This window comes from Meriones unguiculatus, chromosome 5 (assembly GCF_030254825.1).
Source record: "Meriones unguiculatus strain TT.TT164.6M chromosome 5, Bangor_MerUng_6.1, whole genome shotgun sequence".
Classification (NCBI taxonomy): Eukaryota; Metazoa; Chordata; class Mammalia; order Rodentia; family Muridae; genus Meriones; species Meriones unguiculatus.
In genome coordinates, this window is record NC_083353.1 from 119,164,964 (window position 1) to 119,181,097 (window position 16,134).

The window sequence follows — 16,134 nt, forward strand, 5'->3', positions numbered from 1 at the left end:
ACTGTTATTTGTAACTACCTTCTTTTTCTATCTATTTTGTATCTCTTTTACCTTAATCAATTACCTAATCAGGTTTTGGCTTTTTGTCTGGAGGGGTGACCCATACATCCATTCTTGAAGAGCCTGGGGCATTTTTTCAATCTATCTGTGTTGAGTATTATAGTTCCCTTTTGACTTTAATCACAGGGCATGGTACCATCCAGTGAAATATCTCTTGTATTCTCCTTGCTTGAATTTACATCGCACACATACCTTTTCTTGGCAAATTTCAAATTTTTCTTATCTTTCTGTGTAATGGAAGCATTGGTTTCTTTAAAAAGTCAGTTATGTTATATAACTAAGTTTTTTTGGTTTTAATTCCAAGTGTGGGATTTTAATTTGGGCTTTAGTTTGTCGACAGCTGATCATTGCCTCCTGCGGGGTGTGGTCTTTCCCAGCTGGTAATGGCCTGCCTCATCCAGCATGGAGAAATGCATGGTCTAGGACTCTGAGGGATATAAATATGGCAGCCCAGAAAAAGAAGGAGTAGCAGTTGGAGAGACCAGAGATAAATGGGTGTGGCGGCTTAGAGGAGATAGACAGAGAGAAGCATTTCAATGCAGCAGTTTGGATGAGACTCCTTATTGTGTTTGCTGTTAATGGACATTGATAGAGTTCCAACAGAACCCATCAACCCTAAACAGCCAGGAGAAATAAAGAGGTCTGTGCTCCTTCTCCCCACTAACCTTGTCTCTCCTACTTATGGTTAAAGGGTTGGTGGATGGGAGGTAGATGTTTAAATATCCTAAATAATATAGTTTAAAAATGTGTGCAACATTTCTGCTTTATGTTTTCCTCTCTTTTACTATAGACCTGGATCAGAATGGTATTCTGTAATCTTGACTTAACCTGAATGCTATCCTGTCTTGAAATTTTCCTGTGAGAAACAGATTAGATCATTATCATTAATTTTAACATTCCTCAAGGTCTCAGGACACAGGAAGAATACAGCCAGGCTCTTGATTTCATGTCATATCAATGGCCTCTCTCCCAGTCCCAAAACGGCACTTGTTCCACTCCAAAATACCAGGAGACAAGCGTCTATTATCTTTGTTTCTTCCAGCAGTTTTATCTTTCAGGCTTCTACTAGACTAATCCTTTAAGCTCCGTTCACAGTATTCGAGTGCTTTCTTAGTTCAAAGTTACAAATTCTTCCACACTCCTGCAAACCAGTCCCAAAGATTTAAGAACCACGTGGACAGGTTTTTACCAGCAGTGACCCCAGTTCTGGTACCATAGCGTTAATCAGAGTTATCTGGAGATACAGAACTGGTAGACTGCATATACACTACAATCATGATTTCCTAGTTTGGTTTGTATGACATAGACTGGGTTGTCTAGTGATACATGCCGGCACACTGTGAGGCAGAAGACCCAGCAGCTCCTCAGCCTGTGAGAATGCATGCCTCAGCAGTTTCAATCTGGCATTGAAGGGCTGCAGGATACCTGAAAAGTCGTTCCTCTTCAATGTAACTTTGGAAGGATGGGAAAAAAGTCTAGGCTCCAATGTTAGCAAAGGATCGCGGTAGAAGCAGCAGTAGTGGGGTAACTCACAAGCAAATAGTGAAGACGGGCTGGCAAATCCATCCCCACCTTCCACTCAGATCACCTTGCTTCTGGCTGCCAGCCTTCCCTCCTCAATTAGCTCTAGGAAATACCCACCCAGACATGCCGGAGGCATGCCAAACGCTTGATTCCAAGCCTAATCAAGTTGACAATCAGAACAGCTCTGATTTTACTTTACGGATATAGATCTATCATGATTCAGTGAAAGGTGATTCCTCATCTTTAGTTATCTCAGTCGTGTAATTATGGTTCGTAACCATGTCTGTTTGATTATTATTTGTCTCCCATCATGTTTTCTGTGGCTGTAGATGACACAAGACCATGGGCTTTATGACATCTTATATGCATTTCCAGCACCTAGAACAGTATCTGATACTTAGACATTCAAGACATGAATGACTGTCTACTGAGCATGCAAGGAACAGAACCAGGAAGGGATTCTGTGCTTTCTGTGGTCCATTCTTTGAATCCTCATAAACAAAGTCTAAAAACAGTCATTGTTGCTACAGTAAAAAAAGCTTCGAAAATCTACTATTTAACTTAAAAAAACAAAACAAAACAAAAAACCTCCCACATGACTTACAATACACACGGAGGAAGTAGGCTTTCCTGAAAGAGGCCAACTTCATCCTAGCAAGGATGAATTCATATTGCTAGGTTTATGAACCAAGCACCTTTAACTTGTTAGGCCATTTTTGTCTCATTGGTTTTTTTTTTGTTTTTTTTTACAGTTTTTTTAAATTTTAATTTAATTTTATTTTTAATTACACTTTATTTACTTTGTATCCCTCCTCTAGTTCCCTCCCTCCTCCCCTCCCAATCCCTCTCTTCCTCCCTTTTCTTCATGCATGCCCCTCCCCAAGTCCACTGGTAGGGGAGGGTTTCTTTTTCTTCTTCTGATCCTAGTTGGTTTTTAAAAAATAACTTCTTAGTTGTTTGAAATGATACTATAATTACATTATTTCCATCTTCTCTTTCTTCCCTCTAAACCCTTCTATGCACTTAATCTCACTCATCTTTTGAAACAAGGTCTGACTGTGTGGCCCAGACTGCTTGTGAACTCCCTCTATTATTTGTCACATGCTGGAGTCACAGATATGTCTCACCACACTGTGGTCTCCATAGCTGAACTCCTCCATCCCTGGCCACATTTCTTTCACTTTTTTTTTTTTTTGGTCCTTCTTCATGTAACATCATTTCCTCCCTTTTCCTTTAATTGTTTTCTTTCCTTCCTTCCTTTCATGGCCTTGCATTTTCTTTTCTTTCATTAGTTATATATATATGTAGATGTAATCTATATATTACCCTTATGTTAATAGGCACAGAAAATTATGTGTAAATCAGGCTATTTTACTTATACCATTACTATTTGTTATTGTCATCCCCTCTTCATGTTGGTCCTTCTCTTTTTCCAAGTAGTCCCATTTTGCTTTCATCACACACACACACACACACACACACACACACACACACACACACAGAGTTTTAAATTTAGGTTCCATATATGAGGAGCACTCAATATTTGTTTTTTTCCTTTTTACTACCAGTATGCTTGCCTATATCTTTTATCTGTCCTTTGGGCTTCTTTACCCTCCCTAAAAGTCTATTTTCTATCTATCCATCCATCCATCCATCCATCCATCCATCCATAAAAATAACAGGTTTTGTTTTTCCAGGTCTGGCTTATTTCAGTTATCACAATGATCTCCAAGTCTATTCATGTTTTTGCTAATGATATAACTTCATTCTTCTTTATGCCTGAATAAAACTTCTTTGTGTACATACATATTTTCTGTATTTATTCATCTGTTGATGAATGTCTAGTCTTGTTTTATACCTTAGCTATTTGCAATAAACGTACCAGGTTTGGTATAACTTATTCTATTTTCCATACTGAAGGCCATATCCTGTCATTATAATCACTGCCTGGTACAGTCTAGATGTCCAGAAGCAAATTTATAGGTGTTTTTTGTGGAGAAATTTGTTTCAATATGCAGTCAATAAGATTGTTTTAGAAAGTTTCTATATGTAACTTGCTCCCCCAATTCTAGAATGTTTTTCATTTATTGGTCTACAATTCCAAACAATTTCAAAATGTAATATAATATTTAATCACAATTTACATTTAAACATGCTTATACTCAGTGATAATTTCTAGTAGAGCATATATTTCTGAAACATTTATTAAGAACTGCCACTTTGAGCCAGGTTTGGCAGTGATGCCTTTAATCCTAGCACTGGGAGGAAGGGGTAGGCAGATCTCTGTGAATTTGATGCCAGACTAGTCTACATAGCAAGTTCCAGGCCACCTAGAATCACATGATGAGAACCACATGTAGAAAAATGCAAATCGACCCATATTTATCACCCTGCACAAAATTAAAGTCCAAGTGGATCAAAGATCTTAACATAAAACCAGACACACTAAATTTGTTGGAAAAAAAAGTGGGGAAGAAAAAAAAAAGTGGGGAAGAGCCTCAAACTTTTTGGCACAGGAGACAACTCCCTGAACATCAACAGCTCAGGCTCTAAAGCAAAAGGACACTGTCAACAAAACAAGACGGCAGCCTACAGACTGGGAAAGGATCTTCACCAACCCTACATGTGATAGAGGACTAATATCCAGATATATAAAGAACTGTCTTCAAAACACAAATTGTCACTTGCTGCTTGATTCTTCTCCAACCATGGACATAGTTCAATAACCTAGGGAAACAAAAACAAAAACAAACAAACAAACAAAAAAAAAAAAAAGAAAAGAAAACTCTATGTATGGTAGTGAGAACAAACCAGCTGCTTTTCAGAAGAATGCAAACAACAGGGGCCTGCTGTTACAGCTGTTTTGAATTTGTCAGTCAGCTTTGCATTTGGAGGAGTGATTCAGAACTGATTATGAAAATGTCCTCTCCTCTGTGGCTACTTGTTATAATTAGTTCTGAAATATTGTTTTTTAATGTCATTTCTGTAGAGAGGGAGAAACAGAGATGGAGACATGCAAAGCTGTTGTATATACAATTTTCCAAGTTGCATTTTTAAGTTTGTTAAAAGGACGTCACCGTATGAAAGCAATATTCATGTAAGAATGAACGATAATGACCCCGTTTTCCTTTCTCTTAGAAAGTTAGCTTTTCTTCAGAAATGTCCAGATTGTTAATAATTTCTTCCCTTCAGCATAGTCTTTACTTTACAAAGCACCCTCACAGATGCTTGTTTCAGTTTACTGTTCCCCAGGATTAGGATAAACGAATGGCTTGAGGGATAGATCAGAGCTATCAACTCACCCCAAATTACAGCTAATTCACTCTCTGGCATGAAGTGGCTGGACGTGGCTATGAGAAAGGCCAGACAGTAGGCAACAAACAGGACAAGGAAGGAAATTATTGCTTTCATGGCTTTCACATGAGCTGTTGTGCTGGGATCTTTGTACCCTGTTACATTGAGCTGCATCTGCCTGGTGTGTCTCCAGAGCGAGAGGATCAAAAGGAGAAATGAGACCAGGGACACAGCAAAGGGAAACAGCATGACCAAGTTGAGATTTACCTTGACAGAAGCATGTCCAGTCTTATTTACTTTGCATCTCAAAGTAGAGTTTATTTTCTCCTTTGTCTTGACACAGCGTCTGAAATCATCATTCAAATTCTGGCTGACTGGAAGGCTAAAACACAGGGAGAGGATCAAGCATGCCAGCAGAGTCCTGAGAATTAGCTTGTCAATTCTCCACTTTATCCAGAGGAAAAGAGGGTGGAAGAAGTTGGCTATCTTGAAGAAATAGAAAATGCTGAGGCAGGTGGCGAACCAGACACTTAAGTGGTTGGTGAGTGTCCAGAAGAAGTCAATGGTCCTCATTTCTTTACCTTTGTTGTAGGTGTCTGGATACTTCACCAGTATGAAACAATCTAATAAGATTATACATTGTAGACAAATTCTGGATATGGCCAGACTTGTGAGTATTAAATCAACAGCAGCAATCTTCTTATTCTTGATCCAGCCCATGAAGTTGACCAGTGCAATGAATGTATTTCCTAAGATCCCTACCAAGGCCTCCCCAACAGCTACAAGCATTAAGGTAGCATCCACTTTGTATGTCATTTTTAAGTAGAGAAGTATCCAAATAGTTTCTGGCTGACTTGGTGTAATTTGGTCTCTCTACTTGGCTGTTTAGAGTTTACTGTTCTTGCCTTTACCTCTTTAAGTTGTAGTCTGTCTTGTGATGAAGACTGGAATCATACATGGAGATTGTAGGTAGTTTGTCTAAACCTCAATAAGTCTTACAAACAGTGTGTTTGATGATCTATAGCCTGGGTATTGTGTGTCTGTTTGTCTTCACCAGAGACCATTCTTTTCTACATACAGTTGATTTAGGCTGAGCTACTATTTCCTAAGATGCAAATTGACCCAATTCCTTTCCTTGGTTCCATGCTATTTATCTGAGGCTAAGTTTTACAAAATTGGGATTCATACTCCAACACAGCTGCTAGATTGAATCAATAAAAATGTAGGGTACTCAATTAAATGTGAATTTCAGATAAACACTGAACATTTTTATAGAATATTTTAAAACTTAGAATGTAGCAAGAGATCAAAACTTTTAGGAAGTACTGAAGCTAAATTTAGTTGGATGTCCTCTATTATATTAGGTAACCCAACTCTCAAGAACTTTCTAGCAATTAGAAAACTGGCAGCAACTGAAATTAATTGAAGACTGCCATCTTGGTGGATAATCATGCTGTTTATTATTAAAGAGTTTAAAATTTAGCTCCACATTGAGAAATGGACATTTTAAGAAAGTGTAACAAAAGTAACTGTACACTTTAACTCTCTATTAAAGTATTTTTATTGATTCTCTGTGAATTTGACATCATGCAACCTGATCCCACTCATCTTCACAGCCCTTGGTATCCAACCCCTGTCCTTGCGACTGCTCCCCACCACATACACAAAAAGTGAAACTAAACCAAACCACCACCACCAACAACAAAAGACCCCTATCATTGTGGAAGCTGTAGTGTGTTACAGTGTGTCCCACTTTTGACCACACATCAGTTTTTTTGCATTTTTGGCATAGTTTACTTATAATAAACTACATGCAATAAGAGCAGCTATGAAACAATCAGGAGAGCCATATGTAAAAGTTACATTTAAAATGTTTAGCTCATTTGTATTTGCCAACCTTAAAGAAAATACTGTCTATTCTATCTTGCAAATGTTTATTGCAATGAGTCTTTGGTCTGGTTGGAGGCTTCTGGCTTCTGCTGTGCTATTTAGATACTAGATACTCACCAGGACTTCTCTCTGATATCAATTTGTTGCCCTATGTCATGGAGATTCTGCAGCTTTTGATCTTCAGGACCAGTCCCTTCATGTGGTCCAGTAGTTCATAGAAAGGGTAGATGTTGGGGTGTGCCAACTCAGGTCCCTGGATCTGGGCCTGGGTGGGAGCTGAGCTCATTAGTCCACCAGCTCTCCCACTCACACATCACCAAGGCAAGCTCTCCTGCACTAGCTTACCCAGTACCACAACTGGCAAAGGGCAGGACCAGTTCTCCCACTCTCACGCCTTTGGGATTGGCTCACCTGTGGCCATGCTACCAGGGACAGTTCTACTGTGTTGTTCAGGTGAGGTGCAGGGTACTCTCCTGGGTGCTACAGCCTGTGAGGGGCTGGGACAGCTCTCCTGCCTGTCCCACAGGTGAGGAGGGGGGGGTGGGGCAGAAGCATCTCTCCCTCCCGCACACCACCACATATCAGACAAGTGGCAGAGCCAGCTCACCTGCACCCATGCCACCAAACCACCTGTACTGCCTAGGCAAGGTGTAGGGGCGGCTCTCCTGAATGCTGCAGATGTGAAGGGGTGGGGCCAGCTCTGCACAGCCCTCAGAAATCAACATAGCTCAGAGCACAGTCATCCTCATAGACTTTGGTAGTTAAGAGACCCTGACACTGCAGGACTGCAGGACCACGGACCCAGGAATAGCCCTCGGTGGCAGCACTGGCCAGGACCTCGCCATGGTCCCAGGTGGCATCAGGCTGTTCCTCCTTATCCCCTCGTCTCCAGTTCTCCTTGTCTTCACCGAGCACACACTATTTTACTTCTCATTCTCTTCCATGTTTGCACCACTTACTTGCTTATCTTAATGGTATCTTAGGGCTTCTGGGTATCTGGGGTCAACTTTGGCTCATTCTGCTTGCCTGGGCCACGTGGTGCTGGGCTGGGGTCAGCTCTCCAACTTTTAAAAGTCATTATTTGTGTTATACAGAACCCTAGTTTAATGTTATAATGCCTCACTCCTTACTCTTTCTTTTCCTCTTTTTCTTAAATAACACATTGTATTTTATTACATTTTAAACCTCAATTTTTTGTTGAAATACACTGCAATAAAAATGAAAAAATAGGCCACAGGCTGAACAAAAACATTTTTGCAAACATATTCACAAAAGGCTCACATCTAGAATATAAAAAATTATGAAAATACAATAAATAGAAAATATATCTTTTAATTAGAAGAAAGATTTAAACATTCACTGGTGAGATTTTTTTTGTCACAGAGAGATATGACTATCACATAAGCACATGAAATGTTACTTGTCAGTATAAGTATTACTTGGATAAAGAAATTAGCACCATGGTAAGGTAGCACGGCATATCTGCCAGATTGATTTCAATGAATGCAAACAAGTGCAAAACTCTGGCAATGTCAATTGTCAACAAGCAGCTGAACCATGAGGCTTTCATCTGTGTCACACTGAGGTAATCCCAGCAATGTGCATTCTAAGAAACAGTGATGACAGTGAAGAGGGCATTTCTTTAAAAAGCTAAACATGTGACTTAGGCATCCCAGTCCTGGAAGTTATCCACCAGGTAAGAATGTATATGTCTACAGATCTATTGATATTTGGGTGGTTACGGTGCATATCATAATTCTCAATCCTGGAAATTGCCCAGACATCATTAATCAGCTCATGGACAAATTTTATCCATAAAAACGTTTTGGTGTTTAAAAAGAAGAAATGATTGATCTGTCCAACATGGATCAATCTTAAAAGCACTATCACAATTGAGAGCCACACCAAGACCTCTACATTTACAATGTAGTGGACTACTGAACTATAATTATGCCTACTTGTGCAAAGTTCCTAAGAGTACTGTAAGTGCTAAAATTATCTTGAGTAAACTGATCTCCGGTCACTAGACCTACCATAAATGCACGGTAAGCTCTTAGAGGAAATGACTCTCTGAATCTGGACCAGGCATAACTTCCTGTGCAATATGTCCCTGGCCAAGCGGTTGTGAGAACTGCCCGACCACTGAGCTGCTGTCGCTCTGCTTCTGTGAAGAACACTTGCTGCAAACGCTTACAGCTGCCTTTCTGTATACATTATAGTTGCAGTGATAACCTTTAAAAACTCGTTCAAAGTGGAGGTCATGGCTGCTTCCCACTGCTCTGCCTGGGAAAGCTCCACCAGAGGTAAATACTGTGACTTATTTAGGCATCTCAGGGGTTTTTCTCTTCAGGTACTGCATAAAAACACATCCAGAATAACAGGTGTGCAGGGTGTAACACTCTTTTTAGAGAGACCTCAAACGTTCATGGTTCTTATCTGAGGAAAAAAAAATAGTTAAATTTTACTGAGACTAAATTAAGAAGGCTAAAACAGATGCATCAGAATATGTTTAGAGACAGAATAAAATCTACGAGTAACATGTGATCCTTTCAATAGTTTGAACTTTTAACCCATTACATATACACAAAATACCTGGTGCAGACCTTCGCAGGCCTGTGCTTGATGCCTCAATCTCTGGGTGTTCATATGGGCATTGATCACGTTCATTTGGAGAGCACCATTTTCTTGGTGTCCTCCATCTCTGCTGGCTCTTACAGTATTTCTGAGGCCTGTTCCCAAGAGTTCCCTGAGCACTGAGGGGAAGGATTTGGTAGAGACATCACATTTAAGACTGAGAGTTTCAAGACCCCAAACTCTCTGTGGAATTTCTGGCTGTGGGTCTCTGTTTGTTACCATCATTTGCAAGAGGAAGCTTCTTTGATGGCTGTTGATTAAGGGACTGATAATATTTATCTTTCTGGGTCTGGGTTACCATACACAGAATGAATTTTTTTTCTAGTTCCATCCATTTACCTGAAATTTTTATTTTTTTCTTAATCATTATTATTATCATTTATTACAATTTATTCAATTTGTATCCCAGCTGTAGCCCCCTCCCTTGTCTCCTCCCTATGCCTCTCCTCTAGTCCAATAATAGGGGAGACCCTCTTCCCTTGTTATTTGACCCTACCCTATCTGGTCTCATCAGGACTGGTTGCATTGTCTTTCTCTGTGGCCTGGCAAGCAAGGCTGCACCCCCCAGGGGGAGGGGATCAGAGAATCTGCCACTGAATTCATGCCAGAGAAAGTGAGCAGTGAAAGGGGAGCAGGAACCTTACTAAGGAACTCCATTTGGAGACGGAGTCTATGGGCTACATCTGAGCCAGGGTTTTAGATCCTCTCCATGCATTGTCCTTGGTTAGGGTTTCATTCTCTTTAGAGAAATTTCATTTTTTAATGGAATATTCCATTGTGTAAATGCACCAAATTTTCTTTTTATATTCTGCTGAGGGATATCTAGTTTTTCCCCCCAATTTTTGGTGATTATGAGTGGAGCAGTAATTAATATGGTTGAGCAAGTGTCTCTATGATAGAATGAAGAAACCATTGGGTATATGCCCAAGAGTGGTATAGCTGGATTTTGAGGTAGATTGATTCCCATTGTCCCGAGAAACTGTCACACTGATTTCCATAATGGTTGTATAAGTTTGTACTTCTATCAGCAATATATAAGTGTTTCCCCTTACTCCATGTCCTCACCAGCATGACATATCACTTGTTTTTATTGATTTTGGTCACTCTGATGGGTATAAAATGAAATCTCAAACTAAAGAGTCTCTCTGTAGCCTAGGCTGCCCTAGAACTCACTAGGTAACCCAGGCTGGATTCAAATGTCACAGAAATCCTTTTGTGTCATTTTTCCAAGTGCTGAGGTTATAGATATGAGCTTCCATAGCTGATTTTATAATGTTTCTTGATGTGCCATCTTACTGGTAAATTCACATTTATTGATCAATTATGATGTGAAATATAATAAGGTAAATGAGTCATGATAGAAAAGATTATTGATTGCCTTAGATATCTCCTTTTCCTGTAAAATGTTCTCATGACACCTTGGAAGGTATTGGAAGTGCCAATTGTCATGATGGGGTGTTGATATCACAGATGCATGATGATTGCCAAATTAAATTCCTCACAGTATATATATGCTGTTTTTCACATTGCAATTATCCTCAATACATCTATCAAAATGAACAATGTCTTCAAGGATAGTTTTATATTTGGGAAATAAGATGTAAAATCTCATATTTCAATATCTGTTCTATCTTCTTCACTATCAAATTTCATCTTAATATCTAGACTTATTCTTTCTAGCAGCATAGGGAAGATCAAATTTACCATGCCAAAATTGGCTTTTTAAGATGTTTATTTACTTTATACAGTGTATTTTGATCACTTCCTCCTCACAAATCCTTCAGACCCACCCTGACCTCTCTATCCACCCAGTTGCCAACTTCATGCTATCTTTTATTTTAAAGTCCATTGAGTCCAATTTGTGTTATCCAAATACTCTTGAGTGTGGGTCCAGCTCCCAGAACCTGTGAACTACCAATGGTTACACCCTTAAAGAAAACTATTTCTCCCACTCTCAGCTATCAATTCTTAATATTTCTTCATCTAGGGGTGGGGCTATGTCAACATTCATGTCCCTCTCATGCTGAGATTTTGTCTGGTTCGAGCTTGCATGAATTTTTTGCATGCTGTCATAATTACTGTGAGTTCATATTTGTGGCTTGCCTACTGTCTGGAAAACACTGCTTCACTGTTGTCATATCCAAACATTTTTTAGGTCTGTGTGATCTGGCTGGCATACAGACACACTTTTAATTCCCAGAGACAGAGGCAAGCAGATTACTGAGTATTAGGCCAGCCTAGGATAAAGCAAATTTTGGGTAAAGAAAAGCTTAGGTCCAGTCATGGTGGTTCATGCCTTTAATCCCAGCACTCAGGAAACAGAAATATTTCTGAATTCTAGTCAAAACGTTGATTCAGTGAGTTGAGAGGCAGTGCAGTGGGATTAGTTAATGAGGCCAGTGCAAGTCAGCAGTGTCAGCTGAAGCCAAAGAGAGCAGCACAGAGAGAGAAAGAGAGGAGACAGTTTTACCAGGATACTTTTACAGAGACATGTTGATGAGGCAACTAACTAGACACAAGTGAAGACAGAGCGAGCCAGAGAATGAGATGTATACGGAATATTAGAACATATTACTAAAGTTACTTTGAGGCCAAGCAGAACAATTCAGTTAGAAGCTGACAGAAGCCAGATTAAGTCAGTCATCTAGGAGAGGAGTTTGAACAGCTGAGAACAACTCAGCAAAGCTGAGTTGAACCAACCAGTCAGAGTTCAGAATAAAACAAGAAACTGCTTATTCAGCAGTAAGTCTCAGAGGCTGAAAACTTTCTAGGCCTACGTTAGATTGTACAGAGGCCAGAAACTTCCAGGACTAAGCCACAGAAGGTGGCAGTTAAGCCTCCAAGACCACAATTACATCAGGAGAATAAAAGTTACTTTTATACACTTACAGCTCTTATAATAGTTTCACTCTCTTCTCCGATGTTTCCTGAGCCTTGGGTAGGTAAAAGGGTATGATATTGATTTCCTATTTATGAACAACCTCAAACTCTTACTCTTTTACATACAGACTAATTCTTGTTTAGAATTTCTGAGAAGTACTTTATCATATAATATTTTAATAGGATAATTCTTGGGTGTTCACACCTTCTAATATTCGAATAAAGACTTTACAATCCCTATGACAGCATCTTATCTAAATGTTTTGTAAGTGTAACACTGATGCAGTTTACCACAGGCAAAATTAAAATCCCTGAAGAAGTGAATTAGGCAATTTATACCCCACATTTGTACTGAAAAGACAAAGAGAGACCAATGAGCACAGAACTTCTTAGAGACCACGGGATATAAAAATGAGTGTGTTTAGGTCAACCATACTCCCTTGGATGGTCCCAGGCCAAGAGTTTATATGGACAGCATGAATTGGAGTCTATGGGTTGCTAAATTAAAAAAAAAAAAAAAGAAGTTAGAGAGGGATAGGGAGTAACTGAAAAGAGGATTTGTGAGTGAATGTGATCAAAATATGCATGAAATTCTCAAAAATTAGCAAAAAATATTAAGAAAGATGAGCCAGTTTGAACTGTAAAAGTGCCCAAGAGATATATGTATTCATTAATTTAGTAATAGGGCCTGATCACACATGATGACATGAATCCAAAATTAACAAAATATAAAATGGACATATTAGAAAATTTGATGTCTTGAAAATATTTATTTATTTTTTATGTGCATAATTTGTAAGCTGCCATGTGATGATGGGAACTGAACCCTCGTCCTCTGCAAGAGTAGAAAGTGTTATTAGCCACTGAGCCATCTCTCCAGCCCCATTTGGTTTTGTTTTTGAAAGAGTCTTGCTATGTTGCCCTGGCTCTGGGCTCTGACTTGCCCTCTAGGAAAAGTTTTGTATTAGACATTACAAAATGCTATTAATCTCACTCATGCAATTAATATTTCACATCGTGCCAACTCTGTTTCTGTATGTCAGTGTCTTGATGGTTCTGGTTAGTTTTAAATCATCTTTACATGAATTAGAATCGACTGAGAAGAGGAAATTTCAGTTGAGGGTTGTTGCTGTCAGGCTGGGATCTAGAAATGACTCTGGGGGGAGTTTTCTTGATGGCTGAGAGATGTAGGAAAACCTGGTCTACCGTGGGCAGCGCCGTCCATTGTGGGTGGTGTTAGCTGCTGCTGTATTTGGGTCTCGTTTGCATAAGAAAATTAGTTAAGCAAAGCAGGGAAGCAAGCCAGGAACAACATTCCCCCATGGTCTCTTCTTTAGTTCCTGACTATAGGTTCCTGTGCAGACTTTCCTCAGTGATGGACTATGGCAGGCAAGTAAGACAAAGAAACTCCTCCCCAAGCTGCTTTTGGTCATGGTAGTTGTTACAGCAAGAGAAACCAAATAGCACACTGATAGATGTCTGTTGTAATTTATTATTTTCCCAAACTAAAGGGAGGAAGTAAGCCAAGGGATAGTGAATTTGCTATAGTTCCGCAAAAACACTAGAACTAACTTTTACTTTTGTATGAGATAGTTAAAGGCCACCAAAAGAGAAGAAACACAATAAATAAAAACTTAAGTGAAGTTACAATATTCATGACACACAGGCTTCTATGCAGGGGTCTATACAAACCGTCACATTGAGTTTTACCGGCTTATTATGCTCCTGTAGGGATATGATTAAAGCACACACACACACACACACACACACACACACACACACACACACACACTACCAGTGGTACAATAAATGATTTAAACAAAGTTAATGACCAGATATACTTCCACCCTACCTCCTCTCCTTTTTTTTTTTTCCCTCAAGGGATGAACAGTTTGGTGATGTATCTTCCTATAGCTTTAAGGCTACAGGTTGGTAGTTTAAGGATGACCAGCAAAGAAATTGTAAAGTATCTCAAAAGGGCCAATGAGTTATTTGTCAATTTTCCACTTCAGCCAAAAAAAAAAAAAAAAAAAAAAAAAAAGTGGGTAAGAAAAATTGACTACTGGGAGGACATAAAAGTCACGAAGACAGTGCCAAAATATACATTTAAGCATTTGGGGACTGTCTAGACACTATGGGTGAATGACATTACTGGATGAGAACTTTCTGGGTGCAAGATTAATATAATGCCACTAAGTACCATTGCACCAATCAGTTGCTTTCTGAAAGTAAGTGGTCAGGATGCAGTCTACAGAGGAGATTCTTTACTTCTCATTTAAATCAATCCAATTATTAGTCAAAGGGTCCATTCGCCAACATCCTTACTATGGGTTGTTAGAATAATACAAAATTGTTTAGTATTGAATATATTTGCAGACAGAACACCTCATTTCAGGTATCACTCTGATGGACTCATTTCAGTGGCTCTGCTAAAGTATGATAGATACTTTAAAATATGTATTATTTTCACCTTTTGCTGTTATTTGACAGCATTCATGAAGTACTCAGTTCTACTCTGAAGGGGCACATTTTTATATTCACAAAGAGCATGCCAAGTAATTGCTACAAATTTCTTGAGATCCTTATGCTTTGGATATTAACCTTTACCAGATGAATGCAAATATTTTATTTTAATATGTCAGTCATGTCTCCTCTTTGCTGATCGTCTCCTTTGCTACAAAGAAACTTTTCATTTTCATGTTGTCCCACCTGTCTGTTTTTGCGTCTATTCCCTGTGCTTGCTAAGTCATATTTATTTTGTCCCACGGACCAATTCTATCAATCTTTTCCACCTGTTTTATTCCATAAATTTCAGGGCTATACTCTTGTGTTTGTCTTGATCCATTTAGCTAACTTCTATTTGTTGTATGATAAAGCATCTAGGTTCATTCTACTGTATGCACACATAAAATTGAAGTGTATAATTTCTCCACATTGTGCTAGCACCTCTGTTGGAAATCAGTTGATGATAAATGCATGAATTTATTTCTACTTTGATTCCATTGCTCTGTGAATGTTTCCAAGGTGTGCTATGCCGTAGTGAAAACATATTGTCCTGGCTGTTATTTTTTTTTTTTAATTTTATTTTTTTCTTATCAGTTACATTTTATTAACTCTGTATCCGAGCTGTATCCCGCTCCCTCATTCCCTCCCAATCCCACCCTCCCTCCCTCCCTCCCTCCCTCATCTCCACCGTGCCCCTTTCCAAGTCCACTGATAGGGGGGGACCTCCTCCCCATTCATCCGATCCTGTTTTATCAGGTATCTTCAGGACTGGCTGCAAAGCCCTCCTCTGTGGCCTAACAGGACTGCTCCTCCTTTGGGGGGTGGGGAGACCAAAGAGTGTCCTGGCTGTTATTAATTGTGTTTTTACGTTGGCAACTAGGGATCTGGGTTTGTGAAAATTTTAATTCTAGGTGCTGATATCTGGTCTTGTCTTGGGTGGGTATTTTGTTCCTTATTTTTTGTTACCCTCTCTTGTTCTTAAGAGAGTGTTTGGAAATCAATCTGGTGCTTTCTCAGAAAATTTGGAACAGCTCTACCTCAAGACCCAGATATACTACTCCTAGGCATCTACCCCAAAATGCTCCACAATACAACAAGGACATTTGCTCAACTATGTTCTTAATGGCTTTATTCATAATAGCCAGAATCTGGAAGAACACAGATGTCCCTCAACTGAAGAATAAATAAAGAAACTGTGGCACATCTACACAATGGAATACTCTTCTGCTATTAACAACAAGGACATCATGAGATTTGCAGACACATGGACAGAACTAGAAAAGATCATCTTGAGTGAGCTAACCCAGACCCAGAAAGACACACGTGGTATATACTCACTTATAAGTA

The 16,134-nt window shown here is 39.3% G+C and overlaps 1 protein-coding gene across 1 annotated transcript; it reads right to left on the bottom strand.

Moving 5' to 3' along the window:
* Nucleotides 1-4,755: 4,755 nt before the first annotated feature.
* LOC110560620 (taste receptor type 2 member 7) lies at nt 4,756-5,694 on the bottom strand. Its single transcript, XM_021656610.2, has one exon. The coding sequence runs from the start codon at nt 5,692-5,694 to the stop codon at nt 4,756-4,758; it is 939 nt and encodes a 312-aa protein (XP_021512285.1).
* Nucleotides 5,695-16,134: the final 10,440 nt, after the last annotated feature.